This window comes from Bos indicus, chromosome X (genome assembly GCF_029378745.1).
Source record: "Bos indicus isolate NIAB-ARS_2022 breed Sahiwal x Tharparkar chromosome X, NIAB-ARS_B.indTharparkar_mat_pri_1.0, whole genome shotgun sequence".
NCBI lineage: Eukaryota > Metazoa > Chordata > Mammalia > Artiodactyla > Bovidae > Bos > Bos indicus.
In genome coordinates this window covers 18,390,486-18,410,621 of record NC_091789.1, presented here as the reverse complement: position 1 = coordinate 18,410,621, position 20,136 = coordinate 18,390,486, and the positions used below count along the sequence as shown (strand labels likewise).

At 42.4% G+C, this 20,136-nt stretch overlaps 1 protein-coding gene and 1 non-coding gene across 3 annotated transcripts in view; both read left to right on the top strand.

Moving 5' to 3' along the window:
- The window catches only part of PLAC1 (placenta enriched 1), a 36,667-nt gene extending 18,458 nt beyond the window's left edge, over positions 1-18,209 (top strand). For both annotated transcript variants that reach the window (XM_070783710.1, XM_070783711.1), the window contains one exon: positions 17,484-18,209. In XM_070783710.1, the coding sequence (XP_070639811.1) occupies positions 17,542-18,081 (540 nt within the window). In that variant the 5' untranslated portion in view covers positions 17,484-17,541 and the 3' untranslated portion in view covers positions 18,082-18,209. The remainder of the gene's footprint in view (positions 1-17,483) is intronic.
- TRNAE-UUC (transfer RNA glutamic acid (anticodon UUC)) lies at positions 3,173-3,246 on the top strand. The gene has a single exon. It is a non-coding gene; the product is annotated as a tRNA-Glu (tRNA).
- Positions 18,210-20,136: the final 1,927 nt, after the last annotated feature.

Sequence of the window (20,136 nt, the reverse complement as noted above, 5' to 3'; positions counted from 1 at the left end):
TAGAGGTGTGGAGGAGGAAGGAGAAGTGATACGGAACCAATGGCCAGATGACCTTGGATTCTACTGGAAAGAAGGGGTCTGACAGCCAGTGTCTCTTTGCCCAGGCACTCTGCCTTTCCAGTCGTGGCCCCTCAGGTTGAACAGCTGAGACTTTGTTCCCAAACTCACAGGTGTTCAGTCCCGCACACCTGGATGGAATGTGGTTCTCACCTTCCTGCACTTACTGAGTTGCTCTGAGGGAAATGCTGTACATTTTTTCAAAGGGAGCCTGCACTTACATTTGCTCATGGTAAATTTTAAAATTCAGAAGATGATGAGCTCGTTGACTAACTAAATATGTCTGTTTGGATCCATTTGTGGCCCCTCCCAGGCAGATGCCTCCCCCTCCTGTGGCTGTGGGCTCCAGAAGCAGGGTGGGCAGTGGGGTATGAAAATGTGAGTCGTTGGTCTTCTTGGACCCAAAACTTATTTACAGAGCACAGGATTTACAGTCAAAAAGGGTGTTTTTGTTTTTTTTTTTTTTTTAAACAGAAGTGGGCAAATCATAGATACTCTCCATGTATGCAAACCTCCTTTCCAACAGTTATGAAAGGACATTCTAAACTTTAAATGAGAACCCTGTTGGCGAAGCTCCACCCAAACATCACGTTGAGAAGAAGATCACCTAAGAATTACCACCTTCAGGACCTGAAATCTCCTCAGTAATGCTGTGAATCCAGAAGTAGGCAAGGGTCCTTGTTATGGCCCTGGCTCACTTCCCCACCGCTGTTCATCTCACGTCAAAGCATAAGCTGGTAACGTACACCAAGGGATAGAATTTGACCCAGGGTCAGGTCAACTTGAACAGTTCTGCACAGAAGTCCAACTTTAAATCTACCCTCTGTGGAAGCAGTCCCCTCCTGCAGCTGCTCACTCCCAGCTGCCCAGCCAGCTGCCACCAGGCCAAAATTACCCCTACCTCGGGGTCCTCTCCACACACTGCCTAGAGCTCATGTGCTGACACATTAGCTGGAATTGCCCACAGTGAAAGTCAGCTCTGATTTTCACTAATATATATATATTTTTGTAACTATAAAAGGGCAACTTAGAGATACCCCTCACCCTCAGCATATGTGGAATGAGATAATACAAAAGCTTGCTGAGTCAAACCCCAAGAACCAAATCGAGCCAGAGATGATGTGAATGTGGAACCAATCAAAAGTTTCCTGGCTTAGAAAGGCCTGGCTTAATGGTTCTCTTTAAAATATTTTTAAAATTTTCAATCACGTAGGATGGAATCCTCACACTCTTTTTCCAGATCCTTGGTGGTGGTGGGTTTTTTTTCTTTTCAAGATGTTGAGCCTGTTTCTATGTGTCATTAGCAGAATTTGTAGGCAACAGGAGATTGGGTGTGACATTGAGGCTGGGAGTCCCGGGCAGCAAGAGGTCGAGAATCAAGGATTCAGGATCAAATCACTGTTGCTTCTGTAGTGAGAGGTTGTCACCCAGGCAATTAAGGGTATATTAGTTTTCCAGCAATGTAGTTTGACAATCAGCACATCAAATAAAATATTTCACACCCAGGAAAGGCCAAATGCACATTCCTGCATGTGTGTCCTTAAGTGGTATTTTTATGGAAGGAAACTTTCTTTGAAACAAATGTCAGAACAGAAGTTGAGCTTATGAAAGGCACTGAGAAACTATGGCACAGAGGTTTTAAGACATTGCCGGTAAAAAGCACAATCCTCCACCTCGGTGCCTTACATGATTGTCATGCACGTTCGATGCTCGGATGGCCCACCTGTATGTACAGGTGTCCTCACTCACTTGCACATCGTTCACAGCAAAACTTGGTAGTCAGACTGCTTGTGTATGAGAAATCGAAGTGGCTGGCAGATCAGTCATCTGGCCCCTCAACTGCTCAGCCTCAGGACAAGAAGGGATCTCACAATACTGTATGGGATTCTATCTGCACATCCCTGGATGAGCAAGGAAATTAAGCTGTTTTCTTACACAGCAGAGAGATTCAGGTACCCTGAACCCCAAGTGGAGAGCTTCGATCCACCACCGCACTTCTGTCTGGGTGTCTTGGAGGGGGTGTGATGAGTATGTGCCGGTAACCTGTGCCTGAGGAAGGAGAAGATTAGGGTTGGCCTTGGTCCCCTGCCTGGGGAGGCCCCTGCAACTGAGAGATGTTGCGGTACATCATCAGGAAAAGGTTGCCACAAATCTAATTTCTGTCTCTGCCTTCCCGGATGCCTGCCCACCGCCTCTTTTTTTTCATTCATTTGTACATACATTCCTCAAGTATTTACCGAACACCTATTTCAGGCATAAGCCTGGGCTCGCCAGGGCAGGAGTGTACAGAAGACGCTTGTTTTCTCCTCTCCCTCTCAATGGGTCTTCTCTCCTTCTCTCTCTCCCCATAATTCAAGTGGTAACAGGGGTGGATGGAGGAATATCCAAAATTCATCCCTGTTGGAGACATCCTTGCCAGGAATTTCCAGCAACCCCCTGGGGAGAGTTGCAGATTGATGAGAGTCCAGCTGGGACTCACAAGGGGGTGGAGGGAAGTGGGGGTGAAAGGAAACCCGCAGTCAGGCTGTCTGCCCAAGCCCAGGCTATAGGTCTCGTTTATCAGGCATTTGCTCTGTGTCAGGCTCTGGTTGTGCCGTCTCTCCTACCTCATTCAACCTTCCAACCCAAGAGGTAGTTATTATACCTGGGCCTGTTTCTTTATGAGGAAACTAAGGCCAGGAGGGGGAAGTGACTTTCCCAAGGTCACCCAGCTAGGAAGCAACATAGCCCCAGTTCAAGCTTAGGTCTATTTCCAATGCCCAGGCATTTTAAAAACTCAGAATGTGGCTTAGACATCAGTATTAAAATAGTTTGAAAATATAGTATTAGTCACTCAGTCGTACCCGACTCTTTGAGAGCCCATGGACTGTAGCTTTCCAGGCTGCTCTGTCCATGGAATTCTCCAGGCAAGAATACTGGAGTGGGTTGGCATTTCCTTCTCCAGGAGAACTTCCCGGCCTAGGGACTGAACCCAGATCTCCTACATTACAGGCAGATTCTTTACCATCTGAGCCACCAGGGAAGTAGTTTAGGAGCTTCTAAAAGGTTCTATGAGCCCTGTTTCTCTGCCTAGTTTACTTTAGTTTTTGTATTCAAGAATTATGATTTTATGGGACTCCCTGGTGGTCCAGTGGTTAAGACTCAGCACTTTCACTGCTGTGGGCCTGGGTTCGATCCCTAGTCAGGAGACTAAAATCCTACAAAACTTGTGCCATGGCCAAAAAAAAAAAAAAAAAAGGAATGGTTTTTAATAACAGCTCCCATTTATTGAGCACTTACATATCAGGAACTGTACTAAGCACTTTTACACTCCTTGGTTTCATTCACTCCTCACAACAACCCTAGGAAGTATTGTTGTTGTTGTTACTATCCTTATTTTACAAATGAGGAAAGCAACACTTAGAAAGCCCAGGGTTACTCAGCATGTAAAAACTGAGCACAGCTTTTTACCAGGTTTCTCTGACACATCAAAGCCACTTAGCTGCTAGAGTATCATCTCGCCTTGAGCCCTCTATGATATTATTTTGAAGAGTCTTTCCTCAGACTTTCTTCTCACCCTTTCCCTGTCCATATAAATCTCACCCATTTCTGTCCTGTAAGTGAGCTACGTCACTGTCTCCTCTATAATCTCCTCCCCAAGACCACTTATTATTCCCAATACCCAATCATCCTAGACATCCCAAGCATGTATCCATATAGGAGGAATCATAACTAGAACATTACTAGCACCAAATTTTTAGTCACCTTTATAGATAAGCTCATGGAATCTTCAGAAGACAAAGTAAAACCATAAATTCTTATATTTAGAAATAACAAATACTACTTAAAACTTGATTTTTTTAAAAAAATGCCTCCTAGTTTGATGATCGCTCACCAGCAAAATCTCTCAAATGAAGGGGAAAATCCCCCTTCCTGAAAATCAGTTTATTTTATAAACAATGATAAGGTGGCCCTTTCGAAAGTGTTGCTTAATTAGAGATTCAGAATTTAAACATACATTCTTAGTGATGTGTCCCAAATGACCATATCCCTTGAGAAGGACAATCCTTCCTATTTCTTTAATCTGCTCCTTCCCTCTGGTTTTGTAGCACAAACACCAGGGCAGCTGCCATTTTATGCCGAGAATTTGTCTTTCCATTTTCCAAGGGAGCAAAGAACAAGGAATATCTCCCTTATCTCCCAATCCCCTGGATGGGGTCGTGCCCTTTGAGGACTTACTCTATTTCAGCCTCTACCTCTAGGCAGTCAGAAAAATAACTCTGAACCACCCAGAGAATGAGCACCTGCTTCAGTGACTGTCCCAACGTGAACACACTAATCCCCGGGTTTAGGAGAGGGTCGCTTTCCATGCAAAATGGCCAGGCTCTTCTGCTGGGTTGGCCCTGCTGGTTTTAATAGCGCTGTCTTGATTTCTAACAGCTGGGGGCCACAGTTGTTCAGTTCTTATTGTGAGCTAGTGCATGGCTCAAACAATGTAGGATTCTTCATGAGGAGTCTGAGAGAATGCCAGATGGTAGTATTAGGGGAAACCAGGTCAGTTCCTTTCTCCAACATCTCAAGCTAGTGCCTTTGACCAGGAACCAAGAACATCCCAGCCCCACTGCTTTCTTAATGTTCACCACATGGGATTTTTTTTAAAGTGAGTACTAAAATGTTTCTGGAAGCTCAACTTTTATGAGGGCACCAGGGTTGCCCAGCAAGTTATTTAGAACATGGAGCCAACGTGAAGTCCCTTTCAGCGGTCTGTTCCCTTCCCCCTCCCATCCAAGCCCTGCGCATAGCTTCACAAACATCCAGGCCTGGTAAACATACCCCAGCATTCCTTTTAAAAACATGATGAAATCAGAAAGAGACACAATCTCTGTCCTCGGGGTGGAAGTAGGACCATGTGATTCCCCACTTCTGTAACAAATGAAAGAGTTTGAGAAAGTGCGGTACCTTTTTTCCAGTCATAGAGATCTTGAGGGTTGATCTAGCAGGCCATTCTTCAGAGTTGGGGTTGCCATATTTGGTGGCTTTTTACAGAAGCTTTGCCCATTTCCTTTGTCAAAAATAGATGGGGAAGGCCTGAATATACAGCGTGTCCTAAGGTGCATTATACTCTGGGTCACCATGCAGCTCATGGAATAAATGTGTTCCACTGAAATCAGGAATGACAGCTTGGTTTTAAGAAGTCAAAACTACAAGGAGTGATCAGTGACCTTGAATTATCTTCTCTGAGCACTTCTGAATTTCTGTCTCTCATTTATTGCTTTTTTTCTCGATTCCCTCTGTTTGAAAAGCTATTAATTTCCTCACCTTCCCATCTGTCATCACCCCATAAATAATCTATGCCTCTTTTTGTGATGTCCTCTTTATCAGACACGTGCCCTGTATTACTTTCCTAGCACCAGCAAATACTAGAGAGAAAACTCCGGGAGCTCCATGCTTATGGCAGATGCTTCCAATCCTGTTTTTGCCACTTACTAGCTTTGTGTCTTTAGTGAGTTCCCTAATGTATCTGATGCTCAACTTCTTCTGTAAAATGGGGCTATTACTAAGAGTACCTCCCACACGGGGTTGCTGTGAGGATTCAGTGAGATATTGCAAGTAAAGCCCCTTAGCACAGTGTCTCAGTAAATGTTTGTTTCCTTCCTTCCTTCTTCAGAGGAATTTCAGTTTCTCCACCAGATAGCTGCCTCTAATGAACAGCCTTGGGTGGACTCAGTTTCTTTGTTCCCATAAGTAAGGAATACAAAGAAAACTTTAAAAAGTGACAGTGGAAACACAAATGACACCTTCAGCCGCTGTCTAACAGGTCTGCCATCTTCAGCCTGTGAATACTCTGTTGTTCCTCTTGTCATTTTCAAACCTCGAGCTGTTCTGGAGAGTTCGGTCTCTGCCCCTCACTGCCATTTGCCCTCTTAGAGCTTCTCTCAGCTTTTTGCAGCTGTGGGAAGTTGCTCCCAGAGGCCCTCTGTTCCTTTTGTTTGCTCTGCTCCCTTGGCTGAGTTTGAGAGTCATTTCTTCTCCCTCTCCTAAACAACGCGGCCGCCAGCACTGACGCAGAATTTACCACGTATCTTGAAGCAGTGGTCCATAGGTCAAGTCACTGCAGGACTTTCCCTTCCTTGCCACAATGATTTGCTCACTGTAGTATCTTCCAATTTTGTATCTGGTGTAAAGGCAGAGAGAAACCGGGCAGGCTCCTGGGAAGGCCCAAGGCCTAGAGTCTCCACCCTTCTGGGCCCCCATTTCCACAGTTTTAACATGTGATGTTTGCCTTTGAGGACCTTACAGGATTGCTGCAAGGATCAACGGAGATAACGAGAGAACACGCTCTATGGGAGGGGTGTCTCTATACACAGAAAAGATAGCCAAATTAAAGAAAAAAGCAGAGATTTATTGCCATATGTGACTCATATATATTGAAGCAAACTTCCAAAAATCCTAGGATTCTGTACTTGCTTAGAACATTGCAAAGAAGCACCAAAAGGTGGGGGGAGGTTTCCCCCCACTCCTTTCTAGGTTAAATAGAGAATATTTAGACTTTTGAGCACTTGTCCTATAGCTATGATGCTGGTTCCAAGGAGCAGAGCCCCAACCCTTCCATTCAGTGCAGAAGTTTGTAAAGAGAACCCCCAGTGTGAGACTTTCAGAGGTTATGCTGCTTGAAAGGGCCAAGTCAGCCCCCCGTCATTTAGAGCTGGACAGCAAGCCCCATTCTGATGGCTACATTGTGACTGACCCTCCCTTCTCTCCTGGCACCTTATCCTTGTCACTGCCACCAATATCAGCAAGGGCCAGTCACAACAAAAACCTGGCTAAAGACTCAGGTCCCTGTGAGGCCGTATTGTGTAGTCCTGTATATATCAGGAAGATGTATATAAATAACTGCATACTCGTGTGTGTGTGTGTGTGTGTTCTCTCCTGCCTATCTTCATAATATATGCACTAATTATGACCACATTATGATACATGATTAAGAACACATTATGAATTATGATCATATATTACAAACACACACATGGGAACACACACGCGGCATTTGGTGATAGAGCCTTCAAGACACTGTAGTCTAGCCTCCCACACAGGACAGGAATTCCCTTTCCAGCCATCCTAAGTGACCACCCAGACTCTACCGGAAGGCCTGCAGAGAACCAAGGAAGCTTAGTTCTACAACAGACTTCTCTGTGCATTTTTGGCCAACTTTTAAAGTTAGAAAAAGCCTTCCTGATATTACACTAAAATCTCCCTCCCTCCTTCCACTCTCTTGCAGGCATCCAGTACCATCAGCAGCTTTAGACAGTACCTTTAGACAGGCTACTTTCTTTCTAACTTCCTGTCTCCATTCCTGGTTAGTTATCATCTTCCTAATCCCAAGTGGAATTTAATGTTGTAACAAGACAAAGAGTCAGAACGTTCATCCTTTCAAACTCTTATCTCAGGAAGGAGGCATGTGTGTCTGTTCAATTTGTTGGAAAAATATGTTTATTAGTTTCCTAAGGCTGCTGAAGACTCTTGAGAGTCCCTTGGACTGCAAAGAGATCCAAACAGTCCATTCTAAAGGAGATCAGTCCTGGGTGTTCTTTGGAAGGAATGATGCTGAAGCTGAAACTCCATTACTTTGGCCACCTCATGCAAAGAGTTGACTCATTGGAAAAGACTGATGCTGGGAGGGATTGGGGGCAGGAGGAGAAGGGGACGACAGAGGATGAGATGGCTGGATGGCATCACCGACTCGATGGACGTGAGTCTGAGTGAACTCCGGGAGTTGGTGATGGACAGGGAGGCCTGGCGTGCTGCGATTCATGGGGTCGCAAAGAGTCGGATACGACTGAGCGACTGAACTGAACTGAACTGAAGGCTGCTGTACAAAGTAGCCCAAACTGGGAGGCTTAAAACAATAAAAATATATTCTCTCACAGTTCTGGAAGCTAGAAGTCCAAGATCAAAATGTCATCAGGGCCATGCTCTCTCTCTGATGGCTCTAGGAGATGATCCTTCATTGCCTCTTCTAGTTTCTGATGTTTGATGAAAATCCTAAGCCTTCTTTGGCTTGTAAATGATCGCTCCAGTCACATGGCTGTCTTCTCCCTGTGACTTCACATCATCTTCCCTCTGTGTCCAAATTTCCCCTTTTAGTAAGAGCATCAGTCATTGGATTAAAGCCCGCCCTAATGATCTCTTAATTTCATTATCTCTGTAAAGACCCTATTTCCAAATAAGGTTACATTCTTGGGTATCAAGGGTGAGGACTTCAACATATGTTTATGAGGGGACATAATTCCACATGTATATGTGTATATATATATATACACACATATACATTTATAGCTAAATGATGTAAGTTCAACAGCTTGGCCCTTGAGAAATATTTTAGAAAAGAGGCCTTTGTTCTTAGTTAAGGGGAAGATAGATTTTCAGGAGTAGAGGCCCTCCTCTTTTTGTTGTTAATATATATTTTAATAGTATTATATATCACATATGTATATATTATCAGATATAATAATGTAATAGGTTAGCCTAACATTATTTATATTCTATATATTTACTTTTAAATATATATACATTATAATAGACAGATGATGAACACAGGTTCAACGTATCATGTATCTATTTTAACAAAAGACTAATTGCATAGAGAAGGTACCAAGCCAACACTCTGCCTTAAGTATTTTGACATTGCGGGGATAAGGACCTATCATAGCAAAAGTCAAATTTTTGTTATAGAAAAGTTGCAGATGGCAGAGATGGAGAGTGATATCTACCAGGGAAATACAATAGCATATGCAGAGATGGGGTCAACTTCAAAGCATTCTAGGGGAGCACTCAGGCTGGGGGCACGAAACAAAACCTGGAGTTGGCCTGGATCTCTCTCAGTCTGGAGTTGGTGAAGTGGATTGAGCAAGTCTGGCCCAGAGTGAGCCAAGGGTCAGCTTGCACCAGGGGAGACTTAATCCATCTTGCCTCTGATTTTTCAGGAACCTCTGGTGCATTTTGATTTCCACCTCTGTGCTCAGAACTGACAGTGGACACGTAGATGAGCTCTGAGCAGGAACAGACATCCAGCCCATGTTTTGGTTCCTCCTTGTAGCTAAGGGAATCCATCCACGGGCAACTTAGGAGATCTGTGTCCACTGGCTTCAGTCAACCCAGTGGTTCCAGGAAGCCCCTTCTAGGCACCCAGCACTCTTCAGTACCTTGTGGACCTGGGACTTTCGGTTCTGATGATACTGTGTCTCTCAGTTGCCTGACTTGGTCTGGGTGGTCTTAAGAATTTCTTCTCTCCTCCCATGTAAAGCCAAACCAGAGAAAGTTGTACCTATCTTCTGTGTAGAGGTTGACTTCATTCACTTATCTCATACCATCAGAGTGGGGGTAGCCTGTGAATCTCCCATTGCATCTAGGCATGCTGACACTTGTTGTGCTTGGTTGCTTGATAGCAGGAAGGAGGGTAGTGACCTGGGTTGGGGAGTTACTGCATGGAGTGCTGGCTCCGTTTCGAGTGGCTGTTTAGGAGCTAATTGAGAGGGCAGTGGGTACATTTGGCCTGGGCCGACATACAGTCCTTGGCATCAGTGAGCTCAGTATACAGGCAGGTGGGTTAGTGGGCAGGACTCTTGATGTGGGCCCTACACTTTCTACCAAGAAAATTTTCACTGTTGCCCCAGGACTTCAAGGAGGAGTTTGGGGAATGAGTGGAGGAGAGATTTAGCCAGTAACAAGGTTCAGGCCTTTAGGGGTTGGATAAGGAGGCACAGGGGAAAATGGTAATTTCTGGTGGTTCCTTCATTCTTTTATTCAATAACTATGTACTGAGTACTTACCATGTACCAAACACTATAGTAGATCAAGACTCAGCTCCCTAAGGAATTTACAGCCCAAGGATTAAGGGATGGGAAAAAATAGTAAGGATCATGGCAACAGCAGGAAATAGATTTGGGTTTTCCTTTCTTCTTAATGTGTGTGTCTGTGTATTCGTCCATCTGTCCATCTGTGTGTGCCTGTATATGTGTGTGAGAGAAAGATAGAGGGAGAGAAGGATTTGCTTTTCCAACAATGTCCTGGCCTCAGGGTAATGCCTCTACCTATTCCAATATGCAGGCAAGCCTCCCAAGCTATAGGCTCCCTAACAATGGGCAACAGCTTTCCTACCAAAGAAACCTTTTCTAAAACCTTTCTCCCTCTCGGGAGTCAAGGGATGGTGAATGGCCTCAGTCAGGGTGTACACATATGGACCAAGTGGCCACATTCTGGGTGGGGGCATACACAAGGTAGCTTTGGATTTGGGAGAGCCACACATTAGTCAAGTCAGGTAAAAATCAGCCAAACAGTCTGTAAAGTAAACTGTGGTTTGATTTGGACTTAAGCCATCCTTCAGCTGGGGCCGTAGACGTGCACCTCACTTTAAGAAAACCTGTACCCAAAAATCCCAATTTTGAAAGGGAGAGAGGAATGTGCCTGACCATTTTTGAAAGCCACCTAGAGCCCTTGTTTATTGACACAGGTGTATCAAAGAGGTGGTGAAGCCCTTGAAGGAGCATCTGATTCAGTCCTCTGCCTTCTGATGGTAACACCCGGAAGTCATCTTGGGCGAAGGAGCCTTTCTCTGGTTTGGGCAGCCTTCCAGAGATGACTAATGGGTTAAAAAGGCAGCCATGCTGCTGTGGACTTGCAACCTCTGCCCAGACACAAACTTATCTTGTCTTTTGAAATGAGAAGGGACTCTGGGGCTTTGTGGCAAAGGGTGTCATTTTCTGAAAAATCAAACTCAAATAAATTATTAAATTAACACATGAACTGGATTAAGGGCACGCATTTGGGATTTTCCTTACATTTTATGAAAATTATGAACTACATCCCTTCGTTCAACTCTAAAAACTGAACTAACTCAGCTTCTCTTCATGAAAGGGAACGGGTTCCCATAACCTGATATTTGCCATTTCCACCAAAGTACAGCTTTCTATATTTATTTGGAAATGCTTATGTTCAGTCAGGGTATGGTTTACCCTTATTATGACTTGATTTCACATCAGACTCTTCACCTTTTAGTAACCAAATTTATGACCCAGAGAAAACTTCTCTCTCTTACAAGGAGCTTGGATTCTTACTTATTTCGCAACCTTTATTTGTGCATGAGATGAACCATGACATTTAAACTATGCTTGATAGCTTAACAGATTATAAGAACAAAACCAGATGGCCCAAACAAAAATAATGCTTTGATTGCCTTCAAATTCAATGTCAAAAATTAAAAACAGCTTTCAAAAAGCCTTGCCTTTTTTTTTTTTTTTTCCAGAAATGACTTTGGATCATATATATGTATATAGACTTTTCTGCTCCCCCCAAAACTAAAAGTATGAAACTAAAAATTTAACAATGATTATTTTGAGATCAAAGAGTACTTTCTGTTTTTTCTATATCTCCCAATTTTTCTACAGTTTTTTCCCTCCACTGTTTCCACCTCTAGAATCAGAGGGGAAAAAAACCACTTTTAATGATTAGTTTAATTTGAATGAAATCTTTCCTAGGGTTGAGTCAAGGTGTTTTCCTTGGTTGAGAGAATGGACATTGTTAAGCATTAGCAGTTCATAATTCTTATTCCTCACCAAACAATGAATAATGTGTGGTTACTTTAACAGCTTGTTTCATGAGGCTGAAAAACGAAACTGGGCCCAGATTTCTTTAGAATGAATGTAAATTCTACAAAAACAGTAATTTAATTTTCTAACTCACCTTAATGAGCCTTCAACATCATTAATATAATAACAATCCTCACTTTCTTTGAGAGCAGCAAACCAAGTAATTCTTTAAAACTAGGCCTCAATTTTAAAAGGCCCCCAAACTTTGACATAGTTGGCTGGGCAAAGTCAACAACATGTGACTATTTGAATTTCTAAGCTAAAGGGTCCACAGAGTGCTAGGATTCTTCTGTTTTTATTTTTTAGAAGGATTTTTATTCCAACTCAGATTCATTTTTCTTCAAATCAGCTGCAAGAGCGTGAACAAACTTTGCTGCAAATCAATGCCCTGACAGTTATATTTCCCTGAGATAATTGCATACTGCTTTGGAGTTTCCTTTTCCCCTCTGTTTCCTTTTGTTTTGACAACAAGATTCTGGGAAAACAATATACAAGCGATAACTCTGCTGTCATGAGCATACTGAATTTTAAAAATAAATAACTGTCGACCCCAAAAGCTTCCAGGAGCCTATGGAGTGAATTCTTTTTCCAAACTGTTCTCAAACCAGATGTGGAAATGTTTAGCTAATTCCCCTCCCCATTCCCCATGCAAAGAGTTCATATGTGTCTTTAACGACATCAGAGGCGATGGGGAGGCAAAAATCCTGTCTGCTTTCAAGGAGATTTGTGTTACACATCTCCATTTGCTCACCAACATCACAAGACTAAGTTGGACTTCAGCTTTTGTCTCTCTTAAAAAATATCTTCTTTTCCATGAGATTAAAAACGCTCTGTGTTTAGACCAATATTCAATCTCTTTCTTGTAAGACATTAAGAAATAGAGTTCATATTCCCAGAATGAAACGTTTCATGTTTTTTTTTTAAATAATGTAAAGGATGTATTAAGATTTAGGCTTATTAGGGAATTTTTTTAAAAGGGGAAAGGAGGAAAACTCTTTTAAAAGAACTGATGGAAACTGTGTATGCATAAACCACATTTAGAAAAACAGAAAGCTACTGTACTCTATAGCTGCAAGGAAAGCAAACATTTTGCATCCACGTGTCATTAGCAGCTCTGGATTTACTGGCCTCTCTATAGCTCAGTTCAGGACTGTAGGTACCAATAGCTGAGCCCTGTTTGGTTATACAAATGCATGGAAGCTCAGATTCTGGGATGTCACAGGGATAATCTTGCAGTTTTTCTAACAGTCCAACCTCCTCCAAGAAGCCAGGGTGAATGTTCCCCCCTCTGCAGTTATTTCTTCCCCAAATCTTAACTCCCTTAGCTCCTGGGATGCTGTGCACAGACCCAACTATGGCTAAAAATAGCTCTAATTTGGCAACTCCACACAGCCCTCTCTTCTTGCACCCCCTTCGCATCTTTAGCCCTTCAGCCCTCTTTTTCCTCTGCTCCCCCTCACCCTATAATCAAAGCCCACCCTCTCCCTCCCCAGTCAAGTCCAAGATCCCATTCTACCAGCATATCTCAGCTGGATATTAGAAAAGGCTGCTGACTTGATGAATTCACACTGTGTTGTGAATGAGTTATAACCTTCCCTTAACTCACACCCACACTCCCACACACACACCCTCTAACTTCCCTGGGAATTGCAGGCATTAGGGAAGGGAGGCTGCCCAGTTCTGATGACCTGTGCTCAACAAAACGGAGCAACTCCCCAAGAGTGGCATTAAGCTAAGCCTTAGCAAGTTCATTAGCAAGTGCCTTCTGCTCTCTCCTGGTGTCCCAACTCCTCTCTCTCACCTTAGAGAGGCAGCCATTTTTTTCCTTTGGTCATGCACAGTTTATGGGATCTTAGTTCCCCAACCAGAGATTGAACCAGCACCCCCTGCATTGGAGGCACAGAGTCTTAATCTCTGGACCGCCAGGAAAGTCCCTAGAAATGCAGTCTTAAACACAGGTCCACTAACTTCATTTTTCAGTTTTATCTGAGCCCAAGCTATGTTGTCACACACATTTATTGCTCCAATCTTGTGGCAATCTTGTGGTTACAAGAAAATCAGAGGAAACAAATTCTGTCCTATGCTCAATAAGCTCCCAAACTCAGTGATGTTTACTAAACCCCTTCCTTCAAGACTGATTCAGTGAATGTAATTCAAAAAGTTAATGTTGGGGGTGAGAGTGAGGTAGTCTAAAATGATTGGTTGGGGGGCAACTGTAATGTTTCTCAGACAATCTGGGCTTTTTATAATTCTCTTTGGATTAACCATGAGAAGGAGGAGAAGGGAAGATAGAAAAGATGCTCGAGGGAAGGAGAAGAAGTGGATGGCTAACTCTCTGGATGAGAACACGGCCTTAAACTTGGTCTCAGTTTGGGGGTTTGAACAACAAAACTGGAGTGGAAGGATTGTTTCCCTGGCCTATTCCAGAAAGTACTTAAAAGGAAGGTTTTTGTTCAGGGCAAATAGGTCCAGACTGTGAGATGACATAGGAAGGAGGAAAGGAAGGAGGAAAGAGGGAGAGAGAGAGAGAGAAGGATACTCCTAAAGAGCTCAGGACAAGGTGGTCTTCCTGAGGCCAAGACAGTAGTGCAGCAGTCATGGCGTGATGACCTCAGCTTCCAGAAGCAACCTCAGCAAATGCACATCATTCTGGAGCAAGTAGCTTGTTTATTTAGCTGTTGAGTCATTATCCAGGAGCAGCTGGCATCAGAATTTACTTGCTTTTTGTTGTTGCTGTGGTCATCACCATTGTATTTTGTTTGGTTGCTTTTTTGGAGGGGTAAGAGGGTTGAGTTTTCGGTTTGTTGCGGCTGTTTTTTTTTGTTCGTTTTTTTCTTTTTTTGCTTTGTGGAAAACAAACCAAAAAATAGTCTTAAGAGAGACATTTCAGAACAAAGAGGAAAGGAAGGAGCCGGGTAAACCTCTTAGGCTTCTCTTTACACCTCAATATCCTCAAGAGAATGAGGAGTCAGTAACAAGGGAGGGAAAGACAGGGGCACCAATCAGATCAAGTGCTGACATAAAAACAAAACTTCCCATCCAGGCCACAGCACCTGGCTAGTGGGCTCCTCTGCCATTAAAGAAAACAGCAAATTCATCAGCATCATAGGAAAAGAAAGAGCTGCATTTTTGCAACTGAGAAAGAGGGGAAGAAAGAACTGTCTTGGTATGCTTTCTATTTAGCACAGTGCTGGGCACATAGTAGACACTCAATAGATCAAATGAGTTCATTTACTCAAGGATTACTTAACTTACCAAGGAGCAAAAGTAAAACCCTGCATAGACATTTCCTTTGAAATTTTAGGCACTTTTCTATTTGATTTATTCTATTTTCACTTTTAAAATTAAAGCTGAGTTGAACAAAATGTGATGATATTCCTGTTCCTTCCTTCTTTCTTCATGTGTACCCCTTCTGAAGCAGAGCTTTAGACACTTGTTCTGAGCATGACTCCGTTTTGCTCTTTATTACTCTGCCTGTCACTCTTTAGGAGGTAAAGGCAATAGGACTGGGAAATGGCTACAAAGCTTCCTATTGGAAAAGAAAATAAATTTAAAAGACCAGTGAAAATAAAAGCATATCAAGCAAAGCATATGACTCCATGAGGTGCAAGCCATGGCCACAAAGAACACCTTAAGAGATGCCTTGACAATCAATGTGTAAAGTGCAAACCCATGACTTGCTTTTTCAATACAGGACTTTTTGGTAGTTTTCATGTGTAATATGGATGGGGAAATGTCCAAATAAAAACCATAATGTTTTTATTTCTGCAATTTCACTATTTTATAAGGTGTCTTGAGGAATATATTAGGGAATCTGTTGGTTATAATGGCCTATGATGCTACTGCTGGCATTTTTATTTATATATATGCTGCTAAGTCACTTCAGTCGTGTCTAACTCTGTGCGACCCTAGAGACGGCAGCCCACAAGACTCCCCCGTCCCTGGGATTCTCCAGGCAAGAACACTGGAGTGGGTTGCCATTTCCTTCTCCAAAGCATGAAAGTAAAAAGTGAAAGTGAAGTCGCTCAGTCATGTCCAACTCCCAGCGACCCTATGGACTGCAGCCTACCAGGCTCCTCCGTCCATGGGATTTTCCAGGCAAGAGTACTGGAGTGGGGTGCCGTTGCCTTCTCCGTTATATATATATATATATATATATATTTTATTGAAGTATAGTTGACTTGCAATGTTTCAGGTGCATAGCAAGGTGATTCAGTTATACAAATACACATATATTATTTTTGAAATTATTTTCCATCATAGGTTATTATAAGATATTGACTATAGTTGCCTAAGCTCTACAATAAGTGTTTGTTGCTTGTTGCATATCTATTTTTTAATTAGAAATCTAGCCTTCTATTCATATTAAGTCAAATAAGTGGAATCAAGATGTCATCATCTTTTTAGTTAGGCAAGAATTCATAAGTTTTCTAAAATATACATATTGTACATACTTATACATATGTATAGAAAATTTTTTCTACTACACTTGATAAAGGCTTGAGAAAGAACATCAAAAAAAAGAAGAGATGCAGAAATTGGAGAATGTAAACTAAATGAAATGAGAGTACTGGATATGAAATAGAAAAAGTGAAACTAACTAGATAAAAGTAAAAGGTCATCATATGGCCCAGTTGTTTTTAAACATGGCTGCTGATTAGAAACATATCTGGAGCTCTGAAGAAAAAAGCAATACCTGAACATTTGTATTTTCAAAAAATTTCAAGATAATTCTGACATGCATCCAGACTTTAAAAAGTGACTATAGGTTTTTCTATTAGATCCCACTTTTGGTGATATAGAGTTATATTATTTTTCTGTTGACCAATCATGATACAATGGTATTAACTGAGTAATAGTTACATAATCACAAGAGTAAAAGATGTTTATTAATTTTCACAATCAATAGCCACTGCTGGCATTTTCAAAGCATTCATTTGATCACTTTACATAAGCCACTTGTTTGTCGGAAATAAACCACAATTTCTTGCTGGGTTTTCATTTAATTAAATTTGTTGCTAACCAAAAGAAGGCAATAGAGAAGAGTTCATTAGTACGGTATAGGGGAGGACATTGGGGCCTTCAGGAGGAAAGTGCTGTCAGCTTGAATTAAACTGTTATTTTCTGTCACCTTATTTAATGTTTGGCATGAAAACAATTTTGTTTTCTTTTTTGTTGGGGTTGCACACAAAGGAATGCCACTGCTAATCAGTGTAGACTTTCATTGTATATGTGAGGGAGTTTTATACCCAAACAACATGGTAAAGTCGTTTAAAGAAATCATTGTAGTTATCTAGAAACCCATGAGTTCCAACAATGAAATAAAAATTCAGTTCTCTTTCACAAAGATATTTTCCTTTGCTTCTTTTTTTTTCAGTTTTATTGAGGTATAATAGACAAATAAAATTGGAAGAGATTTAAAGTGTACAATGTGCTGATTTGACATACATTGACGTTGTGAAAGAATTCCCCCTATTGAGTTAATTAAACACGTCCCTCACCTCACATGTTTAACTGTTTTTCTTTTCAGTGAGAACGTTTAAGTTCTACTCTCTTCACATTTTTTTTTCAATGCTTTAGGAATGGCCTCTTTTTTTTTTTTTTGGCTGCACTGCATGGCATACGGGATCTTAGTTCCTGGACCAGGAATAGAACCTGTGTCTCCTGCAGTGGATGCAAGGAGTCTTAACCACTGGACCACCAAGAAGTCCTGGCCTTTTGTTTTTTTTTTTTCAAATGGTCATGTTTGAACTTACCATAAGAAATATGATGATTTGCCTTTTGTGTTTTTGTGTGCTCTAGAACTCCTCACGGGATAGCTTCCTGTTTCCTGAGAGTCGTTACCTGATAAGCTGCCAGAATGAAAGTTTTCGAGCTGATAAGAGAGCTGATCATCCTCACCTCTGTGTTTTCAGCCTGTTCCGGACAAAATCCAGTGACTGTACTGTGCTCCACAGACTGGTTCATGGTCACGGTACACCCCTTCATGTTGAACAACGAAGTGTATGTCCACTTCCATGAGTTATACTTGGGCCTGGGTTGCCCTGCCAACCATGTTCAGCCACATGCCTACCAATTCACCTACCGTGTGACAGAATGTGGTATCAGGGCCAAGGCTGTCTCTCAGGACATGGTTCTCTACAGCTCCGAGATATACTACATTTCCAAGCATACCTCATCTAAGTATGTGATTCCAGTGTCATGTACTGCCCCGCTATGTTCCCCATGGCTCACAACGTCCTGCTCCAGGAACTTAGCCCCCAACGGAGGGGTCACAACCCGGAATGGCGAGACATGCTATGAAGTGTTCACCTTGTCACAGTCCAGCCAAAGGCCCAACTGCTATTGTCTGTCTTGTGTCTACAATGAAAGAGGGCAGAGTCGAGCCCCACGTCACTAAGTAGACAAATAGAAGCTCTTATGACCCTCCTATGTGTGTTTTTGAGGAAAAACAACTCATGGTGATTTCATGAATAAGCTTTTAAAAAAAATTCTTTTTGTATATTTTTAGGGAAAAATAAAATCCTGCTGGCATAGAAATATCAGTTGGGCATTTTTATTTCATAAACACATACAAAGCTTTTACTATGTGCCAGACACTCTTCTAAGTGCTTTACAAATCTGAGTGCCTGATCCCTTCTCTAAGATGACTTCTCTCTCCTTTAAGGGCCCCCAGTGAATCCCTCCATCTGTCTACGCATGTCCCTGAAACTACACCACCCAACTCAGCATTTAGCCACATTCCTTCTTAGTTCGATCTATCACTTTTCTGTATCACTTTTTGTCCATGGAAGGCAGAATTCATACTAGTGGTTTATAAACCACCAGTGGTTCTAGGAATCACTCAACTCACATCCCACCAACTAGAAGGCATACTCCTGAGGCCATACACTCATAGTACTCTGAAAAGTTGCCCAGCTTATGTGATCAGAAATTTTTCAGCCAAGCCTGGCTATCCATTACGGTTCTCAAAGACTTGCAAAGGGAAGGTACATCAGTTTATTCAACAGTGAGTTCTCTGGGTCTCTTTCATAAGTGCACTAATCCCATTCATGAAGACTCAATTCTCATGACCTAATTATCTTCCAAGGGCCCCACCTCCTAATACTATCACATTGGGGGTTAGGATTTCAGCATACAAATTAGGCAGGGGGAACAAATACCCAGTATATCGCAGTCATGGCCATCAAAGAAACACAGCTGTTCATTTAAAAATCTCCTGTCCCTTCTTGAGGAAAACTAGGTAACAACCCCTGAAAACAATGTGTTCATTCAACAAACATTTAGCACCCTCATCCTATGTTCCAGGTATTATGTTAGATGCTGAGCATGCATTGGTGAATAAGACTAACATGGTCTAATCAAGAGAAGACAAGTAAACAAGCCTAGGTAGCTAGAAGCTATTCTAGCCCAGAGAATGGGCCTGTTCAGAGGCCTGAGGATCAGGGATGCAGCCATCAGAGAAACTACAATTAGTTTAATCCGATGTAGTTGGGGTAGAGGGCAGTTGACAGTGGTGAGAAATGGGGTAGAAAAGTAGCAATAAACAAGGCTATGTACAAGAAAATGAGGACTGCCCTTCCCCATCCTCTCTTCAGAAGCTTATGGATTATTAAACACTAAAACACTTATAAATAACATAGCAAACTGTCAGTACTAGATATAGGAGACCTGGACTACACAGGCAAGTTGTGCACTTGACACCTCAAGGGGCAGTATTCGTGGAGACACCCCCGGGGGCTGTGCAATGTATCAGCCTTGGAGGACACTCAAGACCTACTCGCTAATAACAGCTGTTACCATATGCCTGATACATTATACACATGACCTTATCTAATCCTCACAACTGCTCTGCAAGATAAAAATTATTTTCTCTGTTTTCTAGATGAGGAACCTGAGTCTCAGAGAAATTGAAGCTAGACACTTAATACGTAACATCACTGGGATTCAAACCCAGGTTGGACTAGCTCCAAAATGCATTTTCCTCTCCTACACTTAACACTCCCTCCCAGAGAGGAGAGGCTTCCAGTTGGGTTGAAAGATCCAGGAAGATTTCCTGGTTGAGATGGGCAGTGATCTCATTCTTAGAAGATAAGGAGGAGTTGGCTAAGCACAAAGTAGGACAAGAGGCATCCTTCGGGAGCGTAAGAACTGGCACAGGGCAGTTAAGTGCACTGTGATGGGAAGACACCTAGGGGGTTAGGGCTGTAAGTTAGGTGACAGGGCATGAGAAGAACAAATAGGGGAAGGTGTAAAAGTGTAGGAAGAGATGAAAATGAGAATGATTTCAAGTGAAGAACAATAAGACTTCATTCATTTTAGCCTATGCCTATAGAAGCCCCATTCCTGATCAAGAAAGAAAGTGAGCTGTGCAGGCAAATTTGGAGTGTGACAGACTCCAGACCCTGGAGCAGAGAAGACAGGCTTCATGGAGGCCATGAGATTGGAGCTAAGC